The sequence below is a fragment of the Nerophis lumbriciformis genome, linkage group LG13 (assembly GCF_033978685.3).
Source record: "Nerophis lumbriciformis linkage group LG13, RoL_Nlum_v2.1, whole genome shotgun sequence".
Taxonomy (NCBI): Eukaryota; Metazoa; Chordata; class Actinopteri; order Syngnathiformes; family Syngnathidae; genus Nerophis; species Nerophis lumbriciformis.
Genome location: NC_084560.2, coordinates 38681100 through 38706920, shown reverse-complemented (window position 1 = coordinate 38706920; position 25821 = coordinate 38681100). Strand labels below are relative to the sequence as shown.

The 25821-nt window shown below is 42.0% G+C and overlaps 1 protein-coding gene across 2 annotated transcripts in view; it reads right to left on the bottom strand.

Annotated features, from left to right (window-relative positions):
* Nucleotides 1-25821, bottom strand: part of plcl1 (phospholipase C like 1) — a 172313-nt gene that overhangs the window by 78793 nt on the left and 67699 nt on the right. The window contains exons 1-2 of one of the 2 annotated variants that reach the window (XM_061970835.2): nt 9765-10089; nt 4083-4157 (exon numbers count right to left, since the gene is read on the bottom strand). In XM_061970835.2, the coding sequence (XP_061826819.2) occupies nt 4083-4157; nt 9765-9797 (108 nt within the window). In that variant the 5' untranslated portion in view covers nt 9798-10089. Of the gene's footprint in view, nt 1-4082; nt 4158-9764; nt 10090-25821 lie in introns of those variants that run through there. The other variant, XM_061970833.2, reaches the window with a different exon arrangement.

Below are 25821 nucleotides of genomic sequence, written 5' to 3'. Positions count from 1 at the left end.
ATTAGTGTTACCAGTTAATAACACATATAAATTATAAAACGATGTGTACTATTAGTGTTGCCAGTTAATAACAAGTGCAAATTATGAAATGATGTGTACTATTAGTGTTGCCAGTTAATAACAAGTGTAAATTATGAAATGATGTGTACTATTAGTGTTGCCAGTTAATAACAAGTGCAAATGATGTGTACTATTAGTGTTACCAGTTAATAACACATATAAATTATAAAACGATGTGTACTATTAGTGTTGCCAGTTAATAACAAGTGCAAATTATGAAATGATGTGTACTATTAGTGTTGCCAGTTAATAACAAGTGTAAATTATGAAATGATGTGTACTATTAGTGTTGCCAGTTAATAACAAGTGCACATTATGAAATGATGTGTACTATTAGTGTTGCCAGTTAATAACAAGTGCAAATTATGTGTACTATTAGTGTTGCCAGTTAATAACAAGTGCAAATTATGAAATGTGTGCTATTAGTGTTGCCAGTTAATAACAAGTGCAAATTATAAAATGATGTGTACTATTCGTGTTGCCAGTTAATAACAAGTGCAAATTATGAAATGATGTGTACTATTAGTGTTGCCAGTTAATAACAAGTGCAAATTATGTGTACTATTAGTGTTGCCAGTTAATAATAAGTGCAAATCATGAAATTATGTGTGCTATTAGTGTTGCCAGTTAATAACAAGTGCAAATTATCAAATTATGTGCACTATTCGTGTTGCCAGTTAATAACAAGTGTGAATTATGAAATTATGTGTGCTATTAGTGTTGCTAGTTAATAACAAGTGCAAATTATAAAATGATGTGCACTATTAGTGTTGCCAGTTAATAACAAGTGCAAATTATAAAATTATGTGTACTATTAGTGTTGCCAGTTAATAACAAGTGCAAATTATGTGTACTATTAGTGTTGCCAGTTAATAACAAGTGTGAATCATGAAATTATGTGTGCTATTAGTGTTGCCAGTTAATAACAAGTGCAAATTATCAAATTATGTGCACTATTCGTGTTGCCAGTTAATAACAAGTGTGAATTATGAAATTATGTGTGCTATTAGTGTTGCTAGTTAATAACAAGTGCAAATTATAAAATGATGTGCACTATTAGTGTTGCCAGTTAATAACAAGTGCAAATTATAAAATGATGTGTACTATTAGTGTTGCCAGTTAATAACAAGTGCAAATTATGTGTACTATTAGTGTTGCCAGTTAATAACAAGTGCGAATCATGAAATTATGTGTGCTATTAGTGTTGCCAGTTAATAACAAGTGCAAATTATCAAATTATGTGCACTATTCGTGTTGCCAGTTAATAACAAGTGTGAATTATGAAATTATGTGTGCTATTAGTGTTGCTAGTTAATAACAAGTGCAAATTATAAAATGATGTGCACTATTAGTGTTGCCAGTTAATAACAAGTGCAAATTATAAAATGATGTGTACTATTAGTGTTGCCAGTTAATAACAAATATAAATTATGAAATTAAGACCACTATTAGTGTTGCCAGTTGATAACAAGTGCAAATTATGAAATGATGTGTACTATTAGTGTTGCCAGTTAAAATTATGAAATGATGTGTATTATTAGTGTTGCCAGTTAAAATTATGAAATGATGTGTACTATTAGTGTTGCCGGTTAATAACAAGTGCAATAGTGCTAATTTTTCAATAAGGTTTTTGCCATCACCATGGAGACACTCATTTCCCTCCACTTTTATGACATCATGTGATCCTACTTGTGGTGTTTGGTCATGTTGTTGATCAACATGCAGCACACAAATATAATATAATAATATACCATCATAAACAGAATATCCCTCAACTGTGCTAGCATTGTCGCTAACATGAGTGTAGGGCTGGGCCATTTAGATCAACACTCATAGATATAGTTTGGCCCGTAAACTAACTCATAAATGGAAAGCCAGATACCTGCCATCTTTTCTTGGATGCTAGTTCATTAATGTCGGGGCTCAGGCTTTGAGCTGAGGCAACCTTCATTATCGAACGAAGGTGTTCATCAGTCATTATATCTCGTAGTCCACCCGGACCACAGTCTTGGGGGCGTGCCTTAAAGGCACTGCCTTTAACGTCCGCTTTTCATCCATTCTAACAACGTGCCGGCCCAGACACAAGACATTTGCGGCTTCTGCACTCACACACACGTGAATGCAACGCACAGTTGATCAACAGCGATAAAGGTTACGCTGAGGGTGACCGTATAAACAACTTTAACACTGTTACAAATATGCGCCACACTGTGAACCCACACCAAACAAGAATGACAAACACATTTTGGGAGAACATCCGCACCGTAACACAACATAAACACAACAGAACAAATACCCAGAACCCTTTGCAGCACTAACTCTTCTGGGACGCTACAAGGTGCGTGTGTGCTATTTTGTGCGGCTGTTCTCCCGAAATGTGTTAGTCATTCTTGTTTAGTGTGGATTCACAGTGTGGCGCATATTTCTAACAATGTTAAACTTGTTTCTACGGCCATCCTCCGTGTAACCTGTATCGCTGTTGATCAAGTATGCATGCATTCACTTCTGTGTGCGTGCAAGAAGCCGCACATATTATGTGACTGGACCAGCACTCGTGGGCCAGAGTTTGACACCCATGCTCTAAACCAGGGGTGCTCATTACGTCGATCGTGATCTACCGGTCGATCTCGGAGGGTGTGTCAGTCGATCACCAGCCAGGCATTAAAAAAATAGTCCTAAAAATGAGCGATCATAAATCTTCACTATGACGTCACTTTCGTCACTTGATTGACATTCACGGCACCCGAGGGTCTTCTGAGATGACGCTGGCTGCTGCCAGCTCATTAAAATTACCGACTGGAAGGCGAGAAACACTTTATTTCAACAGACTCTGGCGCCGTACCTGTCGTCAAAACTCCAAAAACCAACTGCACAGTTGCACAATAAAAGCTCTGCTTCATCCTGCCTGCGCTACCAAAATAAGAGTCTCAGAAAGCTGGCGTGCACAAGCTAGCAAGCTACGGAGTTTGCCGACAATGTATTTCTTGTAAAGTGTATACAAAGGAGTACGGAAGCTGGATAAATAAGATGCCAAAAACCAACCACTTTCATGTGGTATTGGACAGAAAGGAGGACTTTTTTTCTCCTCCATTCGAAAATGCGGACGTTATCATCACCACTGTCTGATTCCAATCAATGCAAGTCATCAGAATCAGGTAATACACCAACTTATATTCTTGTCTTCATGAAAGAAAGGAATCTATATGTGTTAAACATGCTTGTATTATCTTTAACCACCTTTAACTTGTTAACAATATTAACTATATGTATTAAACATACTTGTATTATCATTAAACACCTTTAATGTATTAACAATATTAACTATATGTGTTAAACATGCTTGCATTATCATTAAACACCTTTAACTTGTTAACAAAAACATATATTTCATAAATAAGTAAATATAAATTATATATATGAATGAGGTAGATCTCCATGACTTGATCAATTGAAAAGTAGCTCGCCTGCAGAAAAAGTGTGAGCACCCCTGCTCTAAACAATTAGCTGGGTGTGTGAACTACAATCGCAAATGCCCACCGTTGGCTCTAACTATCCAGCTGTGGCTGTAGGCAACCTCTCGATTCATTTTTTTATTTAACTAACTGCACAAGTTGGCAGTATTCAATCAACCGCATGGTTTCCCGTAGTGTATGATCTATGAAAGCAAACAACCACTGCATGCTCTAATAATCTAGCTGTGGCTGTGTGCAACCTCCTGGTGTCGTTTCCCCCCCTCCCTCCCCAATATCGTTACAAGATGGCCATAGCTTCATTCGAGCTGTATTGTATTTTATTTTAACTTGTATCTCTACATCCTACTGTGCAATATGTAGTATTTATTACTACATTTTTGTTTCCCATTATGTTTTCTGTTATTGTCTGTAAAAACCGAATTTCCCCACTGTGAGACAATAATAAAAGTCCGACCTATCCTCTCTTCTTTCTCATGCACTCCAAATCATTATCAAGGGTACAAAAATCAAGGCCTGATTAATGATGATGAAAAACAAACGGCAAAGTACCTTCTTCTCGGAGGGCATGCTGCTGAAGGACACCGTCTTCTTTCTGCTGCCGCCCACCTTCTGCACTGAAGGATCCTGGGAAAAAAAAGGAATAGTGTTTTAGTCAAATGCTTTAAAGGGTTTCACGTTAGCACAACATGCTTTTCGAAGATTGCCGCAAAAAGGGTCTGTTTTGTAGTACTTTTGGGCCGAGGGGGAGCATACTTGCCAACCCTCCCGATTTTACCGGGGAGACTCCCGAATTTCAGTGCCCCTCCCAAAAATCTCCCGGGGCAACAATTCTCCGGAATTTCTCCCGATTTCTACCCGGACAACAATATTGGGGGCGTGCCTTAAAGGCACTGCCTTTAGCGTCCTCTACAAGCTGTCGTCACGTCCACTTTTCCTCCATACAAACAGCGTGCCGGCCCAGTCACATAGTATATGCACCTTTTACACACACATAAGTGAATGCAATTCATACTTGGTCAACAGCCATACAGGTCACTCTGAGGGTGGTCGTACAAACAACTTTAACACTGTTACTAATATGCGCCACATTGTGAACCTACACCAAACAAGAATGACAAACACATTTCGGGAGAACATCCGCACCGTAACACAACATCAACACAACAGAACAAATACCCAGAACCCCTTGCAGCACTAACTCTTCCGGGACGCTACAATATACACCCCCCGCTACAACCAAACCCCGCCACCCTCCCCCATCTCCCGAATTCGGAGGTCTCAAGGTTGGCAAGTATGAGGGGGAGGAGCTAGGAATTTTTATGCTAACTAGCTACACTGAAGTTGTTTGGGTTTTTTTCCCATTCCAATTCCTCAAGCACAGCTAACATTGTGACGCTAACGCCATGTTAGCATTCCTTCTTCGCTAGCGCTGCGCTAACACTCCTTTTGCTCAACAGGCGGCATCGAAAAGTGTCATGTCTGTGTAATCATGTTTTGTTTTAGTCATGTTTTTAGTTATTGGACTCTTTAGTTTCTGGCTTTTCACTCCCTTGTCTTGTTTCCATGATTACCCCATTAGTTTCACCTGTTCCACGTTTGGACTCATTGTGCACTCTTGTTTGTCACCATAGCAACCCATTAGTTTTCACCTGTCACGTCACACACCTGTTTCACGTTTTGAGTCACGCACCTGTTTTCGTTAATCATGTCTGTAGTATTTAAGTTCAGTGTTTTCAGTTTGTCTTTCTGGTGACATCCACGCATTTATGCTTCTGCACACTCTCCACACCCTTATGATCCTTGCTGCTCTTTTTTCATGCCGGTTCCATGCCAAGTAAGTTTTTGTTTATTAAGCCACAGTTAGTGTTTTTTGTTGTTCATAGTTTCTGCCTTTGTGCAAGTATTTGTTTTCATAGCCAAGTCGTTTCTCCGCCTGTGCGCGCTTTTCGCTTTTTTTTGTAGTAATAGTGTTTAAATAAATCATGTATTCCCCTTTACGCCACATATGGTCCAAATATTTTGCACCTCGGGAGAACAAACCACGCCATAGTCCAAGTCGTGATAGAAAAGAAGCTCAACAGGTTTAGGGTGATGTCTTTTGTCTTTAGGACCAAGTGTGTGTTATTGTTTTGAATATTAATTTCTTTTTACACTTGAATAACGTTGAATAACAGACGAACAGTGTCGTCAAAGTTAACATGTCATAACGGGGAGACCGCAGTTTGCTGCGAAGTTTGTTCTCCCGGGATGCAAACTGAGTTTTCCGGACAAGGCGTGAAGATAGGAACACGATTTAATCTTGACTCTCAAATAGGTACAAACAAAAAGGCACACAAGGCGAAGGCACAACTTAGCGCAGGAAACAAAAGCTAACCATGAATTGATTAACGTGGACCCCGACTTAAACAAGTTGAAAAACTTCCATACAAAGTGGTCAATTGTACGGAATATGTACTGTACTGTGAAATCTACTAATAAAAGTTTCAATCAATCAATTAATCAACACTTAGCATAAACTATGGACAGGGCAAAAACTCACTAACTGTGGTATGAACAAACAAAAGTTACTTGGCAAGGCATGAAGCAAACAATAACATGACACAAGCAATGACGCCAGGCCGACTGACAGGCAAAGACAGGCTTGAATACTGGTCTCTTGATTAGAGACAGGTGTGTCCCGAACGCAAGAGGAAGGTGAAAATCATAAGTCGTCATGGAAACTAAAACAAACAAGGGTGCACAAAAACAGGAACTAATGGAGTCTTAAAACTAACAGAAAATAACAAAAACATGATCCAGACTACAGATCAAGACATAACATACTATTTCATTGTTTTTAATAGGGGTGTGCGTGTGTGTGTGTGTGTGTTACGGACAGCAAAGCCCTGTCTGTCTGTTATTTCACTTTACCTTTTTCTGTGTTGATTGAGCTGTGTTGAAGCAGCAAAAAAGGACATTATGTTAAATGTGTTACGTCTTGGACGCATGGCGGAGATTGTTGTGTTCCTTCCAAGGCAGAAGACAAGCAGGAGCGGCGTACAGGTAAGATTTAAGTATTTTTAATAAGTAAAAGGCAGGACAAAAATACGAAACTGAGGACGCTAGCAAGCGTGGGGCTAAACAAAAACCAAAATGTCACCAAGGGTGAAAAAAACGGGGATTCTGGTCGGCAGAATAAAATAAAGAGCGAGGAGCAAAAACAGGAGGACGTAAATGTTGCCTATTGCAAACATTGACCCAGCACTTACTGCTGGGTGACAGGAAACTATAAAGGGGAGTGATTAGCCAAAACACCTGGTGGAAACACTAATTGCAAAACTAAGACAGGTGAGGAGAATCAGTGCCCATGGAAACCAACAATAAACAGGGAAAGAGTGTGCACCCAGGAAACAGACTAAAACAGAAACATAACCAACATAAATCATGCCATGATCCGGGTAACGGATCATGACAAAATGAAGAATTTCTGTCTCTGATAGTTGATATAATAATGTAAGTGCATCAATAAGCCTACATGAACTCCATGGTGTTCAGGGATGAATAGTCTCTCCTATTGCTATTGTACCATTTTTTCAGCTATAATTACATTAATCATTAGTAATGCAGAAGCCTAGTTTTGAATGGCAGGGTCCCTGCTATCACATGTTGATAAAAATATAACATTTACATAATAAATCAACTACAGGCTTCCCAAATGCTGTAATAAATTAAGCATGACGAGTTGACTTGAAACTGTTTAATGTTGCACTTTTTATATGTAGAAGAAAAGTTTTGTCATTTTATTTAATCCGAGCAACAACTTGAGGCAGTTTAATGTTGATTAACGTGGGCAGAATTATTATAGTGTTCCCAATGTTAAAAGGATAAAGCCATTGTTTATAAATTTGGTAAATAAATAAATATTCTTACTGTACCGAAAATGAACCGAACCATGACCTCTAAACCGAGGTACGTACCGAACCGAAATTTTTGTGTACCGTTACACCCCTAATGATCGGTATTGGAATCGGCGGCATTAAAAAAAAAACGTAATCGGAAAACATCCCTAGTTTGCAGACTATTTGTTTTTACACTAACAACAGTGAGTGATGGTAAAATGTTATGGTGACGGTGACAGTTTGACCCCGGAACTGATCATTTCTATCCTTTCCAGTGCTGGCTGCAAAAGTGCACCAGTGAAAGCAAAGAGCGGAGTGTACAGTAATTGGCTGCACTTCCTGCACAGTCTGACATGGCTGCATTCAAAAATAGACAGGTCACATATTTTTAGCGGCCTGCTAAAATCACAGTCGTCTTTGTGAGGCCCAGGCAGGAAGTTTGTGGGGTTTTTTTTATATTTGTAAATAAAAAACAAGCTGATATGTGACGAGTGATGACGATTGACAAGGCGTGTGTTGGCTTTCACTCACTAACTAATCCCCTTTTTCTATTCTTAGACCCTTTTGTTTGCTCTCCATCTTCCTTTCATCCTTATTCCGGCGGCTCAAAGCCGGGCTTTTCAAAGGAGAAAAGGATGGTTTGTATCAAAGTCTAATAACACGCAGTTTGGATGAAGCCTGGCATGAAAATGACATTTTATGACATGGGCAATGGACTTTTCAACATCTGGGACTGAACGACTGGGATTAATTGGAATTCCCAAGCAGGAACATCAGCAAACGAGCGGCGGAATAAAATTAGAATCATAATAAGATGGCGTAATTGAGCAATTTTACGGTTAAAAATGGTTCTTTGCTCACAAATCCCACGGAAGAGCAGAAACACTGGACTAAATATTAGGTACACAGCTAGAGGGAGATCCAGTGTACAGAAATATTAGTCGCAGCTGTGAGTGTGCAGCAGGCTCCCTGCATGTCACTTACATCATTTCGACCTTGACTGGCAGCTCCATCTCTGCTGGGCGAGAAAACGCCACCATGGCCTTCATCGGCGATACGCTGACGAGGTGTCACTTGTGACAGCCCCCTCCTCCCCCGACTACTGGTCCCCCACTAATAGCTAATACAAATTCTTACAGGTGTCAGCAGCTGAATTTCCCATAAAATAAGCAAAATAATAGACTCAAAAATGTATAACGAGTACAAAAAAATAAAAAAAATTTCCCGATGGAATTAAATGCTTTTTTAAAGTAAAAGCGTCATCACTTTATAATTAAGTAATATAATATTAAAATATGAACAAAGATTATGTATCCTCAATAACAATTCAATTACGACAATTTAACTGAACAAACGTGATATATTTACAATAACTACATACGTCGCAAACATTTATTATATATATTTATGATATGTATACTTGAATATAATAATTAGTTACTTTATTGTTTATTATTATTATTTAATTATATACAACATATATACATAAAAAAATTTACAATATTTAATTTTATACATATTAAGTTAAAGTACCAACGCACACACTAGGTGTGGCGAAATTATACATACAAATATGAACATATACTGTATATATACACATTTTATACATAAATAAACCTATACTGTATGTATACATAAAAAATATATACATACATATATATACATTACATTATTTATAATATACACACTGTCTATATTATATATTTGTGTAAAAAGGAAAAAAACAAAAATCATAACATTTTTACTCAATATTTGAAAACAAACAACAAAAAATGTGTATTTTATTAATATTATCATTCATTCTTTAATTATACTAGATAATTAAATAAGGACACTTATAATGGAATCTATAAACATATATATATTTTTTTTCTTTTTCTTTTTTTCCCCAAGATGACGCAGCGGCTTACGGCTCTCCATTTCAGTGCTCTTTCTTCCTTCTTTTCTTCATGTTTTTTTTCCTTTTGTGCACCACCTGTACTGCAAACACCCGGTACACCCGCCAGTCACTCTTGGATATCGGTATACACCTGCTTTAATCATGAGATTATTATTTCGACCTGTGGTTGCCAGTCAGTCGGTCTAGCGATATTGCTCTGTTCTGAATTGTTTCATGCCATAGTTCATGCTGATAGTTTCATGCTTGTATTCATGCGTTTGCTTTGTTCATACTCCTCGTTCCATGCCTTGCCGAGTAAGTTTTGTTTATTCATGCCACAGTTAGCGAGTTTTTGTTTCATGTCCATAGTTCACGCTAAGTGTTAGTTTTTTTTTCCTTCGCTAAGTTGTGCCTTCGCCTTTTACTCCCTTTATTTGTCCCTCTTTGAAAGTCAATATTAAATAATGTTCCTACCTTCAAGCCTTTTCGGGCATAGTCCGATTGCATCCCGGGAGAACAAATCTCGCAGTAAGCTGCGAAAAACCCAGCGTCCTGACAACCCTCAGTGTGACCTGTATGGCTTTTGACCAAGTATGCTTTGCATTCACTTGTGTGTGTGAAAAGCCGTAGATATTATGTGATTGGGCCAGCACACAAAGGCAGTGCCTTTAAGGTTTATTGGCACTTTGTACTTCTTCCTACGTCCGTGTACCACTACGGTGTTTTAAAAGTCATAAGTTGTACTTTTTGAAATCGATACCGATAATTTCCGATATTACATTTTAAAGCATTTATTGGCCGATAATATCGGCAGCCCGATATTATCGGACATCTCTAATAAAAACTAAAGGATATTTAAAATGGGATAAAAGCTTCCTTGGATGTATTTTTGCCGACACAGAAAAACAACAAAGGAGTGAAAGGACAAAATATAAATATGTGCAGTAAGTGCATTGGATTCAAACACAAAGTCTAAAAAGGGTGCAGGTGCCAAAACACCAGTGACCTCTGACCTCATGAAACACAACCCCTCCCAGAGAGTCTTCCTGCAAGACTCGTTGTGGACATCCTGTGACATGAATATGAGGAGAAGCATACTTCCTGCACATTTCAGTGGCACACGAGCACGTCCGCACAGCATGAGCGAGGACGGTGACGCGATGGCGAGGGCGAATAAAAGTAAACACGCGGGGAGGATGTGAGGCCTGACTTCCTGGCTCTTGAGTGGAGGAAGGCCTTCATCTTGTCCTTGTACTAAAGCTGACATGACACCGGAGTACGTATAAATATTCTGCTGAACTCTACTATTGCTTTCAGACATTTGACTAAAGTACAAGCAAAAGTACTGAAAAAGCGGCGGGTGAGAAAACACTGGCATTCAGAGCCGTGGCTGAAGGCAACCTCTTCCTGTCGTCTTTCTTTTTCTTGTGGACACCAAAAGATGGCAGCAGCTGCATTGAAAGGATTATTAGTAGAGATGTCTGATAATATCGGCCGATCAATGCTGTAAAATGTAATATCGGAAATTATCAGTATCGTTTTTTTTATTATCAGTATCGGGGTTTTTTTTTAATTTTTTTATTTTTTTATTAAATCAACATAAAAAACACAAGATACACTTACAATTAGTGCACCAACCCAAAAAACCTCCCTCCCCCATTTACACTCATTCACACAAAAGGGTTGTTTCTTTCTGTTATTAATATTGTGGTTCCTACATTATATATCAATATATATCAATACAGTCTGCAAGGGATACAGTCCGTAAGCACACATGATTGTGCGTGCTGCTGGTCCACTAATAGTACTAACCTTTAACAGTTAATTTGACTCATTTTCATTAATTACTAGTTTCTATGTAACTGTTTTTATATTGCTTTACTTTCTTTTTTATTCAAGAAAATGTTTTTAATTTATTTATCTTATATTATTATTATTTTTAAAAAGGACCTTATCTTCACCATACCTGGTGGTCCAAATTAGGCATAACAATGTGTTAATTCCACGACTGTATATATCGGCATCGGTTGATATCGGTATCGGTAATTAAGAGTTGGACAATATCGGATAATCGGATATCGGGGGGGGGGGGGGGGGGTATATTTACAGCTAGAATTCACCAAGTCAAGTATTTCATATATATATATATATATAAGAAATACTTGACTTTCAGTGAATTCTAGCTATATATATATATATATATATATACTTATATATATATATATATATATATATTTAATTATATATATATATATATATATATATTTAATTATATATATATATATGTATTTAATTATATATATATATATATTTAATTATATATATATATATATATAATTAAGAGAAATACTTGAATTTCAGTGTTCATTTATTTACACATATACACACACATAACACTCATCTACTCATTGTTGAGTTAAGGGTTGAATTGTCCATCCTTGTTCTATTCTCTGTCACTATTTTTCTAACCATGCTGAACACCCTCTCTGATGATGCATTCTGCTTCGTCTCCTTGTTGTGTGCGCAGTTGTGCACTGCACTCTCTAAAAGCCCTAGATGTTATTGTCACATATGCATGTACAGTAGATGGCAGTATTGTCCTGTTTAAGAGTGTCACAACATTGCTGTTTACAGCAACCAACTGCTTTACGGTAGACGAAAACGTGACTGCTGTTGTTGTGTGTTGTTGTGCGCTGGGAGGACGTTAATGAAACTGCCTAACAATAAACCCACATAAGAAACCAACAACTCGCCCTCGATCATTCTACAGTTATAACGTGATTGGGCAGGCACGCTGTTTATATTGTGGGAAAGCGGACGTGAAAACAGGCTGTCGACACATCACTCAGGTCCGCCTGAATTTCGGGAGATTTTCGGGAGAAAATTTGTCCCGGGAGGTTTTCGGGAGAGGCGCTGAATTTCGGGAGTCTCCCGGAAAATCCGGGTGGGTTGGCAAGTATGCATATGCTAAGTGTTACGATGTTAACTTTTTCAGCTAATTTTGCAACTGTTTACCCCAGAGTCACATAACTTAGTATGTGATACATGCTAAGTGTCAGCATGCTAACATTAGCATCTTAAAGCATTTGTTGGATAATTTTACAACTGTTCATCCCAGAATCATATAACTTGGTATGTGACATATGCTAAGTGTTATCATGCTAACTTTTTTAGCAAAGTTTGAAACCCTTCACCCCAGAGTCGTATAACTTGGTATGTGACACATGCTAAGTGTTAGCATGTTAGCGTTAGTAAGCTAGCATGCTAACATTAGCACGCTAAATTGTTTCAGCAAATTTTTCAACCGTTTACCCCAGAGTCATATAACTTGGTATGTGACACATGCTAATTGTTAAAATGGTAACATTAGTGTGGGGGGAGGTGTGGCCTGCAGACCTGCAGCGAAGCGGGGTGTGCCAGGACCGGCTTTGAGATCAGCGGCAGGTGCGTGGATGGCCCACCTGGGCGCGTTTATCTAATCACCTGTCGCTCTGTTAAAGGCAGCAGCCGGGAAGGAGAGGGGAGATGAGGGAAAACGAGCACGAGCACGAGCACGAGCACGAGCACGAGAGAGAGCGAGGACTGACACTCAACCCAATGGCTGAAAAGCATATGAAGAACTCTATATCGAAAAATAAATCAGTGTTCACAACGATGAACGAGGCTGTCATTGTCAAGACTTGGTCTATGGCGTGGTTTGTTCTCCCGAGGTGCAAGTGAATTGGACCAGATGTGGCGTGAAGGTGAAGACATTATTTATTTTACACTATAACTACAAAGAAAGGATCAAACAAAAGGCGCGCACAGGGGCGGAGGTACAAAACTAGACTATAAACACAAAACTTGCACATTGGCAGAAACTATGAACAATTAAACAAAACACTAACTGTGGCTTGATAAACAAAAACTTACTTGGCATGGAACCGGCATGAAAAAAGAGTAGCAAGGGTCATAAGGGTGTGGAGAGTGTGCAGGAGCATAAATGCGGGGATGTCGTCAGCAAGACAAACTGAAAAACACTGAACTTAAATACTACAGACATGATTAACGAAAACAGGTGCGTGACTCAAAACGTGAAACAGGTGCGTGACGTGACAGGTGAAAACTAATGGGTTGCTATGGTGACAATCAAGAGTGCACAATGAGTCCAAACGTGGAACAGGTGAAACTAATGGGGTAATCATGGAAACAAGACAAGGGAGTGAAAAGACAGAAACTAAAGAGTCCTATAACTAAACAAAACATGACTTAAAACAAAACATGATTACACAGACATGACAGAGCCCCTCCCTTAAGGACAGATACCAGATGTCCAAGAAAAAACTTAACAAAAGTCATGGGAGGGCGGGAGGGGGACATGGCGGTGGGTCGCCAGCCCAAGTGGCCCCGAATCCATCGAGGCAAAGTCAAGTGGCGGCGGCGAGTGGAACGCCGCTGCAGCAGGCGAGGCGGGCGCCCAGGGATTGGCCACATTCGTGGCCGACTGGGAGGTGGGCGCACTTGGCGTGGCGGGCGACCAGGTAGCGGCCATATCCGTAGCCGACGAGGAGGCAGGCGCGTCGTCAACTTGGCAGGCGTGGCAGCTCGGCGTGGCAAGTCAGGCGGCGAAGCTCGGCGTGGCGTGTCCAGCGGCGAAGCTCGGCGTGGGTCTTGGTCTTGGCGTGGGGCTTGGTCTTGGCGTGGGTCTTGGTCTTGGTCTTGGTCTTGGCATGGCGGGTCTTGGTCTTGGTCTTGGCATGGCGGGTCTAGGTCTTGGCATGGCGGGTCTAGGTCTTGGCATGGCGGGTCTAGGTCTTGGCGTCGTTGAGCTGCGACTGGCGGAACTTGGCGTCGTTGAGCTGCGACTGGCGGCACTTGGCGTCGTTGAGCTGCGACTGGCGGCACTTGGCGTCGTTGAGCTGTGACTGGCGGCACTTGGCGTCGTGGAGCTGCGACTGGCGGCACTTGGCGTCGTGGAGCTGCGACTGGCGGCACTTGGCGTCGTGGAGCTGCGACTGGCGGCACTTGGCGTCGTGGAGCTGCGACTGGCGGCACTTGGCGTCGTGGAGCTGGTACCGGAGCTTGGCGTGGTGGGTCTTGGTCTTGGACTTGGCGTGGAGGGTCTTGGTCTTGGACTTGGCGTGGAGCTGGTGCTAGCCATGGTGCTGCGACAGGGGCTAGCCTTGGCTCTGGTGCTAGCCTTGGCGCTAGCCGTGGTGCAGCTACTGGTGCTAGCCTTAGTGCAGGTGGAGGTGGCCTAGCTGGGGGTTGCGGCTTGGCATGGTGAAAGACCGGTGGTGGTGGCCGTGCTGGAGGCTGTGGCTTGGCAGGTCGGAAGACTGGTGGTGGCGGCCGTGCTGGAGGCTGTGGCTTGGCATGGTGATGCAGAGCCACCCCACCTGAACAATTCCCAACCCTAGCCCCCCCCTCAAGGGGCGGATACCAGACGCGCTCCCTGCGGTCTGGAACTCCCTCTAGGGGTGGGCGGAGGGAGGACAGGAGGGGGGCCGAAACTTCCCCTTTATTTTGGCCAGAATGTTTTTCTTTATGCCCCACCTGGGGTTGTGTGGGCGAAAAAAAAGAAAAAAAACTGTGACGGGGGCGGGACTTGAGTCTTGGGGGGCGGGGCATGAGTCTTGGGGGGCGGGGCATGAAATTTGGGATGTGGCTTGGACTGATTAGACCTGATTTCTAAAAACATGTTTTGATAGTTTTATCAAAGACATGGCATTAGAGTTTTTAGCTGGAGGCGGGTGATTTAAAGAAAAAGTATTGAAAAAAAAATCCTGGGCTGTGATGTCATCAGGGCGAAGCCGGGCTGGCTGCTGCTTGCTTCCGCCCGGAGGGGGAGGGGCTTGTGGGAGTGGCGTGTCCTGCCGGCTCGCGGAAGTCTTTCCCCGTCCTTGGCGACGTTTCCGGGACGGGAGCGACGCGCCGATCGGCACCAGCTTGCCTCCATTCCCCCACATCATCCCCCTGCGCTCCCTGGGGGAATAGCGTCTCGGCTTCCATGGCGCGCAGGACCTCCCACGTTCCTTCGTCCAATCTTGCGGGAGAACTTTTCTGCTGACGACATCTGTCAAGACATGGACTATGGCGTGGTTTGTTCTCCCGTGGTGCAAGTGAATTGGACCAGATGTGGCGTGAAGGTGAAGACATTATTTATTTTACACTATAACTACAAAGAAAGGATCAAACAAAAGGCGCGCACAGGGGCGGAGGTACAAAACTAGACTATAAACACAAAACTTGCACATTGGCAGAAACTATGAACAATTAAACAAAACACTAACTGTGGCTTAATAAACAAAAACTTACTTGGCATGGAACCGGCATGAAAAAAGAGTAGCAAGGGTCATAAGGGTGTGGAGAGTGTGCAGGAGCATAAATGCGGGGATGTCGTCAGCAAGACAAACTGAAAAACACTGAACTTAAATACTACAGACATGATTAACGAAAACAGGTGCGTGACTCAAAACGTGAAACAGGTGCGTGACGTGACAGGTGAAAACTAATGGGTTGCTATGGTGACAATCAAGAGTGCACAATGAGTCCAAACATGTAACAGGTGAAACTAATGGGGTAATCATGGAAACAAGACAAGGGAGTGAAAAGACAGAAACTAAAGAGTCCTATAACTAAACAAAACATGACTTAAAACAAAACATGATTACACAGACATGACAGTCATGTCCGTCCTTGGTGGTCTGAAGAACCCGGAGGAGGAGCAAGACCTCCACAATTAGCATGCTAGCATGTTAACATTAGCATGCTAACTTTTTTAGCTAATTTTGAAACCCTTTACCTCAGGGTCATATAAGTTAAAGTACCAATGGTTGTCACACACACACTAGTTGTGGTGAAATGTGTCCTCTGCATTTGACCCATCCCCTTGATCACCCCCTGGGAGGTGAGGGGAGCAGTGGGCAGCAACGGTGCCGCGCCCACGAATCATTTTGGTGATTTAACCCCCAATTCCAACCCTTGATGCTGAGTGCCAAGCAGGGAGGTAATGGGTCCCATTTTTATAGTCTTTGGTATGACTTGGGTTTGAACTCACAACCTACCGATCTCAGGGCGGACACTCTAACCACTAGGCCACTTAGTAGCAACATATAAGTTGGTATGTGACAAATGCTAACTGTTAGCATGCTAACATTAACATGCTAACAACCTACCGTTGTTCTCTGCTTGATTATTTCCCCTTTACCAAACCTTTTATAACATTTCACACTACAAAATAAAATATGGAGAATTCATGCTGATATCGTGTCAGATCAGAGGTCAAATACTCAAGGCTCCAATATCGGTATTGTATCGGAATAAAAAAGCTGTATCAGACACCTTGTGTAATATATGACGATAAATCATTCAGCGACTTTACACATAAAAACGTGTTAAGTAAGAAAATTAGCATTCTGCTGGTTGAAAGCATTCCTTTGCTTATTATTGATCGGTGGCCTTGCAACTCGCAGATGTAAATAAAACTCAGTCAACTATCGAGCCGGACAACTTCCTGGAAGACGACACGGGTGCTTATGGCGACCTGCTTGCGAGGTAAACGTATCGGCGTAACCACCACAGCTGCACAAAGGTATGGATTTCCAATATGTGCTCTCGTTGGCGTCCTAGAAAAAAATGGTCTTTTCATTAAGTTGTCCAGACGGGGCCGGACAAGCGCGCTTAGCGAAAGCAGGTCAGCAAGTATTTAGGTGGACCGAGTGCGACCCGCCTGGATGCTTATAATGCTGAGGGCCTCGGACAGTAGGGAACATTGGATGCTGTAGCTCCATGCTGCTAATCCAGTGTGTGTGTGTGTGTGTGTGTGTGTGTGTGTGTGTGTGTGTGTGTCGCATATTTTACGTCGACATCGCCGTGCACGACGCCATCCAGGAAACTATGAGCACGTCGTCGCAAAGCCTTTAATACAACACTGGGCCTGTGGTCCAAGAGGGCATCTATGAGTTCTAATCCCATGGCTGCCTTTAGGCTCCGCCCCTACTCGCTTCCCAGCTTGTTTGGATTCTTCAACTGTGATTTGATCGCTGCCTGCAGGGAAAGTCTGAGAGCAGATGGAGACGAGGGAAGTGGAGCAAAGGCTGAAGGGGAATGAGGAAAAGTCACATTCAGAGAATGAAAGAACGCTCCTGGGTTGGAATGCACACTCGGGAGACACAACATTCGGTACACCTGCACAATCTGAGCACTTGTACCCACATCTGTTTTACAAGGGTCAATGGAAGCAGTTGGAATCCAGTTTAGGGTAGTCCTTTTGTCAAATGGTGTCTGAAGCGGGATGGTCATTCGAGAGTCAGGACGGGCCTTCGGGTGAGGCACTGAGATTAGATGAAATATAACAAATGGCGTCAGAGGCGGTATGGTCAGTCATGAGGCAGCAAAAGACTTTGAAACGGATGATGTTGGAGAACAGTTGGCAGGCTGGAATAGGGTCAGAGGTTCGAGGGTCCGTTATGAGGCACAAAGAATTCATTAGACAGCGGACTTCGGAAATGGTTGAGGCACTTGAGAAGATGTAAGGCAGAATAAACAACAAAATGATGGCAGACGATGACAAAGTGAGACAGGTGGGCCTCCACAGAATTTCAGGACAAACGGTGTCAGAAGCGGGATGATCATTCGTGAGGCAGGAGGGGCTTTTGGGTGGGGCACTAGCGAAGATGTTAGATTGAGAAGATAAGATAAAATGGTGTCAGACATGTAATGTTTGTGAAAATGGGAAGTAGAAAAAAATAACAGAAAATGTAACAAATGGTGTCAGAAGCGGGATTGTCATTCATAAGGTGGCAAAGGGCTTTGAGACAGCTGTTGTTGGAGAACAATTGAATGGCTGGAATGGGGTACATTTATTGAGGTACCATTCTTCAGAGTTGACTCACAAACGGTGTCAGAAATGTGATGGTCCGTTATAAAGCAGGAAGGATCCATGCGACAGGGGATGTTGGAAATTATTCAAAGACTTGAGAAGATGTAAGGCAGAATAGACACCAGAAAAGATGGCAGACGATGACAAAGTGAGACGGGTGGTCCTCCACAGAATTTCAAAACAAATGGTGTCAGAAGTGGGATGATAATTCGTGAGGCAGGAGGTGCTTTGGGTGGGGCACTAGCGAAGATGTTAGATAGAGAAGATAAGATAAAATGGTGTCAGACATGTAATGGTTGTGAAAATGGGAAGTACAAAAAAATAACAGAAATTGTAACAAATGGTGTCAGAAGCAGGATTGTCATTCATAAGGTAGCAAAGGGCTTTGAGACAGCTGATGTTGGAGAACAATTGTATGACTGGAATGGGGTACATTTATTGAGGTACCATTCTTCAGAGTTGAACGACAAATGGTGTCAGAAGTGCGATGGTCCGTTTATGAAGCAGGAAGGATCCATGCGACAGAGGATGTTGGAAATTATTCAAGGACTTGAGAAGATGTAAAGCAGAATAGACACCAGAAAAGATGGCAGACGATGACAAAGTGAGACAGGTGGTCCTCCACAGAATTTCAGGACAAACGGTGTCAGAAGTGGGATGATCATTCGTGAAGCAGGAGGTGCTTTGGGTGGGTGCGAAGATGTTAGATAGAGAAGATAAGATAAAATGGTGTCAGACAGGTAATGGTTGTGAAAATGGGAAGTACAAAAAATAACAGAAATTTTAACAAATGGTGTCAGAAGCAGGATTGCCATTCATAAGGTAGCAAAGGGCTTTGAGACAGCTGATGTTGGAGAACAATTGTATGACTGGAATGGGGTACATTTATTGAGGTACCATTCTTCAGCGTTGAACGACAAATGGTGTCAGAAGTGTGATGGTCCGTTTATGAAGCAGGAAGGATCCATGCGACAGAGGATGTTGGAAATTATTCAAGGACTCGAGAAGATGTAAGGCAGAATAGACACCAGAAAAGATGGCAGACGATGACAAAGTGAGACAGGTGGTCTTCCACAGAATTTCAAGACAAACGGTGTCAGAAGCGGGATGATCATTCGTGAGGCAGGAGGGGCTTTTGGGTGGGACACTAGCGAATATGTTGGATAGAGAAGATAAGATAAAATGGTGTCAGACATGTAATGTTTGTGAAAATGGGAAGTAGAAAAAAAATAACAGAAAATGCAACAAATGCTGTCAGAAGCGGGATTGTCATTCATAAGGTAGCAAAGGGCTTTGAGACAGCTGATATTGGAGAACAATTGTATGACTGGAATGGGGTACATTTATTGAGGTACCATTCTTCAGAGTTGAACGACAAATGGTGTCAGAAGTGCGATGGTCCGTTTATGAAGCAGGAAGGATCCATGCGACAGAGGATGTTGGAAATTATTCAAGGACTCGAGAAGATGTAAGGCAGAATAGACACCAGAAAAGATGGCATACGATAACAAAGTGGAACGATTGGTTCTCCTCAGAATTTTAGGGCAAACGGTGTCAGAAGCGGGATGATCATTCGTGAGGCAGGAGGGGCTTTTGGGTGGGGCACTAGCGAATATGTTAGATAGAGAAGATAAGATAAAATGGTGTCAGACATGTAATGTTTGTGAAAATGGGAAGTAGAAAAAAATAACAGAAAATTTAACAAATGGTGTCAGAAGCGGGATTGTCATTCATAAGTTGGCAAAGGGCTTTGAGACAGCTGTTGTTGGAGAACAATTGGATGGCTGGAATGGGGTACATTTATTGAGGTACCATTCTTCAGAGTTGAACGACAAATGGTGTCAGAAGTGCGATGGTCCGTTTATGAAGCAGGAAGGATCCATGCGACAGAGGATGTTGGAAATTATTCAAGGACTTGAGAAGATGTAAAGCAGAATAGACACCAGAAAAGATGGCAGACGATGACAAAGTGAGACAGGTGGTCCTCCACAGAATTTCAGGACAAACGGTGTCAGAAGTGGGATGATCATTCGTGAAGCAGGAGGTGCTTTGGGTGGGTGCGAAGATGTTAGATAGAGAAGATAAGATAAAATGGTGTCAGACAGGTAATGGTTGTGAAAATGGGAAGTACAAAAAATAACAGAAATTTTAACAAATGGTGTCAGAAGCAGGATTGCCATTCATAAGGTAGCAAAGGGCTTTGAGACAGCTGATGTTGGAGAACAATTGTATGACTGGAATGGGGTACATTTATTGAGGTACCATTCTTCAGCGTTGAACGACAAATGGTGTCAGAAGTGTGATGGTCCGTTTATGAAGCAGGAAGGATCCATGCGACAGAGGATGTTGGAAATTATTCAAGGACTCGAGAAGATGTAAGGCAGAATAGACACCAGAAAAGATGGCAGACGATGACAAAGTGAGACAGGTGGTCTTCCACAGAATTTCAAGACAAACGGTGTCAGAAGCGGGATGATCATTCGTGAGGCAGGAGGGGCTTTTGGGTGGGACACTAGCGAATATGTTGGATAGAGAAGATAAGATAAAATGGTGTCAGACATGTAATGTTTGTGAAAATGGGAAGTAGAAAAAAAATAACAGAAAATGCAACAAATGCTGTCAGAAGCGGGATTGTCATTCATAAGGTAGCAAAGGGCTTTGAGACAGCTGATATTGGAGAACAATTGTATGACTGGAATGGGGTACATTTATTGAGGTACCATTCTTCAGAGTTGAACGACAAATGGTGTCAGAAGTGCGATGGTCCGTTTATGAAGCAGGAAGGATCCATGCGACAGAGGATGTTGGAAATTATTCAAGGACTCGAGAAGATGTAAGGCAGAATAGACACCAGAAAAGATGGCATACGATAACAAAGTGGAACGATTGGTTCTCCTCAGAATTTTAGGGCAAACGGTGTCAGAAGCGGGATGATCATTCGTGAGGCAGGAGGGGCTTTTGGGTGGGGCACTAGCGAATATGTTAGATAGAGAAGATAAGATAAAATGGTGTCAGACATGTAATGTTTGTGAAAATGGGAAGTAGAAAAAAATTACAGAAAATTTAACAAATGGTGTCAGAAGCGGGATTTTCATTCATAAGGTAGCAAAGGGCTTTGAGACAGCTGATGTTGGAGAACAATTCGATGGCTGGAATGGGGTACATTTATTGAGTTACCATTCTTCAGCGTTGACCCACAAATGGTGTCAGAAATGTGATGGTCCGTTATGAAGCAGGAAGGATCCATGCGACAGGGGATGTTGGAATTTATTCAAGGACTTGAGAAGATGTAAGGCAGAATAGACACCAGAAAAGATGGCAGACGATGACAATGTGAGACAGGTGGTCCTCCACAGAATTTCAGGACAAACGGTGTCAGAAGCAGGATGATCATTCATGAGGCAGGAAGGGCTTTTGGGTGGGGCACTAGCGAATATGTTAGATAGAGAAGATAAGATAAAATGGTGTCAGACATGTAATGTTTGTGAAAATGTGAAGTAGAAAAAAATAACAAAATTTAACAAATGGTGTCAGAAGTGGGATTGTCATTCATAAGGTAGCAAAGGGCTTTGAGACAGCTGTTGTTGGAGAACAATTGGATGGCTGGAATGGGGTACATTTATTGAGGTACCATTCTTCAGAGTTGACCCACAAATGGTGTCAGAAATGTGATGGTCTGTTTATGAAGCAGGAAGGATCCATGCGACAGGGGATGTTGGAATTTATTCAAGGACTTGAGAAGATGTAAAGCAGAATAGACACCAGAAAAGATGGCAGACGATGACAAAGTGGAACGGTTGGTTCTCCTCAGAATTTTAGGGCAAATGGTGACAGAAGCGGGATGGTCATTAATAAGGTAGCAAATAACTTTGAGACAGCTGATGTTAGTGACCAGTTAGACTGACTGTAAAGGGGTACATTTATTGAGGTACTATTCTTCAGAATTGAACAACAAATGGCGTCAGAAGTGCGATGGTCCTTTATGAAGCAGGAAGAATCCACGAGACAGGGGACATAGGAAACGGTTCAAGGACTTGAGAAGATTTAAGGCCGAATAGACACCAGAAAAGATGGAGAAAGATGACAAAGTGGAACCGTTTGTCCTCCAAAGAATTTCAGGACATATGGTGTCAGAAGAGGGATGGTTGTGAAGATCTGAGGCAGAAAAGCTGATGGGTTGGGTCCAATGCACGATGAACAGTGATAAGGCACCAAGAGCCTGTAGAACAGGTTATCTGGGAAATAATTGCGACACCTTGATGACTGGAATGCGACAGGTTAAGGGTTGAGAGTGTTTATAATCGAAGGTTCTTTTTTAAATGGTGTCAGAAGGTTGCGTTTATTCATGAGGCATGAAAGGTGGCATCAGGGATGAGTTAAGCCCTCGTGAAAATGTGAGGCAAAAAAGACAACACAAAAGATGACAAAGTGGGATGTGTGGTCATCAGAAGTCTGTGACAAATGGTGTCAGAAGCAGGATGGTTTTGAAGATGTAGGGCAGAAGTTGTCAGTTGTAAGGCAGGTAGGACCAGGGGAACAGGGTATGTCTGTAATGGGTAAGACACTTGGATGATTGGAGAGGGGGCCTTCAGTCAGGTTAAGGGTGGTACTCCTCAGAGTTGTTTGTCAAATGGTGTCAGAAGCAGGATGGTTTTGAAGATTTGAGGCAGAAAGTGTAAGTTGTAAGGCCGATACGACCAGGGGAAGAGGGTATGTCTGTAATGGGTAAGTCACTTGGATGATTGGAGGTCAAATGGTGCCAGAAGTGCGAGAGTTGTTTCTGCTGCGGGAAGAACTGATGAGACACGTGGCGCTGGAGATGGGTGAGGCACTTCAATGATGAAAATGGTGCACCTTTAATTAGGCTAACCTCCTACAAGTGTTTTGTCAAATGGCGTCAGAGGCGGGATGTCATCGCTGCCTGTCGAAAGTTCCCTCAGGACAGTTGACCTCTTCGATATAGACCACAAAGATGGTTAAGACACCTGGATTGGGGAACTTTGTGGTTCTTTGGTGTCATTGTACAGTATAATGGACGGACTAGACCCCGATAGACGAGGTGGTCAATGTGGTTTCTACTTGACAAATGGCGTCAGAAGTGGGATGGTCAGTGGTTAGTAGGGGTGTAACGGTACACAAAAATGTCGGTTCGGTGCGTACCTCGGTTTAGAGGTCACGGATCGGTTCATTTTCGGTACAGTAAGAAAACAACAAAATATACATTTTTTGGTTATTTATTTACCAAATTTGTAAACAATGGCTTTATCCTTTTAACATTGGGAACACTATAATATATCTGCCCACGTTAATCAACATTAAACTGCCTCAAGTTGTTGCTCAGATTAAATAAAATGACAAAACTTTTCTTCTACATATAAAAAGTGCAACATTTAACAGTTTCATTTATTACAGCATTTGGGAAGCCTGTAGTTGATTCTTATTTTGTAAATGTTATATTTTTATCAACATGTGACAGCAGGGACCCTGCCATTCAAAACTAGGCGGCTGCATTACAAATGATTAATGTAACTATAGCTGAAAAAAATAGTACAATAGCAATAGGAGAAACTATTCATCCCTGAACACCATGGAGTTCATGTAGGCTTCATGATGCACTCACATTATTATATCAACTATCAGAGACAGAAACTCTTCATTTAACATAATGTCCTGCTTCAACACAGCTCAATCAACACAGAAAAAAGTAAAGTGAAATAACAGACAGACAGGGCTTTGCTGTCCGTAACACACACACACACACACACACCGCAAAATTAGCTAACGTTACGCTAAAAGTGAATTAGCCTTCACCTCAAGCCAAGACTGCGAGCGAGCTGAGCTGCAGTTTATATTTCTAGAAGGTCAACTGGCTCATAGTGATGTTACTAGTAGTTGACTGGGAGGTGTTTATTATCATTTGGGGAGAGTCCGCTGCCTGATGCTTACCTGCTAAACGCTAAGCACTGACTCCATGCGCTCTGAACACGCACTGCTGATTGGCTGTTACCGCTCTGTATGTAACCAATCAGATGGTTGTGTGGGTGGGACAATGCTGGGTGCTGTGTAGAGGACTGACAGAAACAGAGGCAGAAGGAAGTGGAGGCGGCTACTTAATATGTTCGTGTGGAAACTCGTTCGGTACACCTCCGAACCGAACCGAAACGGTTCAATACAAATACACGTACCGTTACACTCCTAGTGGTTAGTGTTAAAGGCCTACTGAAACCCACTACTACCGACCACGCAGTCTGATAGTTTATATATCAATGATGAAATCTTAATATTGCAACACATGCCAATACGGCCGGGTTAACTTATAAAGTGCAATTTTAAATTTCCCGGGAAACTTCCGGTTGAAAACGTCTAGGTATGATGACGTATGCGCGTGACGTCAGTAGTTGAATCAGACATTTTGGAATAGGTCGGTCGCCAGCTTAAATCGTCTTTTTTCATCGCTAAATTCCGCAGTATTCTGGACATCTGTGTTGGTGAATCTTTTGCAATTTGTTCAATGAACAATGGAGACTGCAAAGAAGATACCTGTAGATGCGATCGGTGTATTAGCGTCTGGCTACAGCAACACAACCAGGAGGACTTTGACTTGGATAGCAGACGCGCTATCCGACGCTAGCCGCCGACCGCATCGATGATCGGGTGAAGTTCTTCGTCGCGCCGTCGATCGCTGGAACGCAGGTGAGCTTCGGTGTTGATGAGCAGATGAGAGCTGGCGTAGGTGGAGAGCTAATGTTATTAGCATAACTCTATCGAGGTCCCGTAGCTAAGTTAGCTTCAATGGCATCGTTAGCAACAGCATTGCTAGGCTTCGTCAGGCGGTACATCATTAACCGTGTGGTTACAGGTCCAGAGTTTGGTAGTATTGTTGATATTCTGTCTATCCTTCCAGTCAGGGGCTTATTTCTTTTGTTTCTATCTGCAGTTAAGCACGATGCTATCACGTTAGCTCCGTAGCTAAAGTGCTTCGCCGATGTATTGTCGTGGAGATAAAAAGTCACTGTGAATGTCCATTTCGCGTTCTCGACTCTCATGTTCAAGAGGATATAGTATCCGAGGTGGTTTAAAATACAAATCCGTGATCCACAATAGAAAAAGGAGAGAGTGTGGAATCCAATGAGCCCTTGTACCTAAGTTACGGTCAGAGCGAAAAAAGATACGTCCTGCACTGCACTCTAATCCTTCACTCTCACATTCCTCATCCACGAATCTTTCATCCTGGCTCAAATTAATGGGGTAATCGTCGCTTTCTCGGTCCGAATCGCTCTCGCTGCTGGTGTAAACAATGGGGAAATGTGAGGAGACTTTCAACTTGTGACGTCACGCTACTTCCGGTACAGGCAAGGCTTTTTTTTTTATCAGCGACCAAAAGTTGCGAACTTTATCGTCGATGTTCTCTACTAAATCCTTTCAGCAAAAATATGGCAATATCGCGAAATGATCAAGTATGACACATAGAATGGATCTGCTACCCCCGTTTAAATAAAAAAAATTCATTTCAGTAGGCCTTTAATGATATCACACACATGGATTAGAATCGACACGTTAGATCTGATGACCTTAACCTGAATATCAATGCAATGCGACATGTTTTGTTTTGTTTTTTACTGTTATTATCGAAATCCACTTGTTCTCCGCGACATAGTGTCATTCACA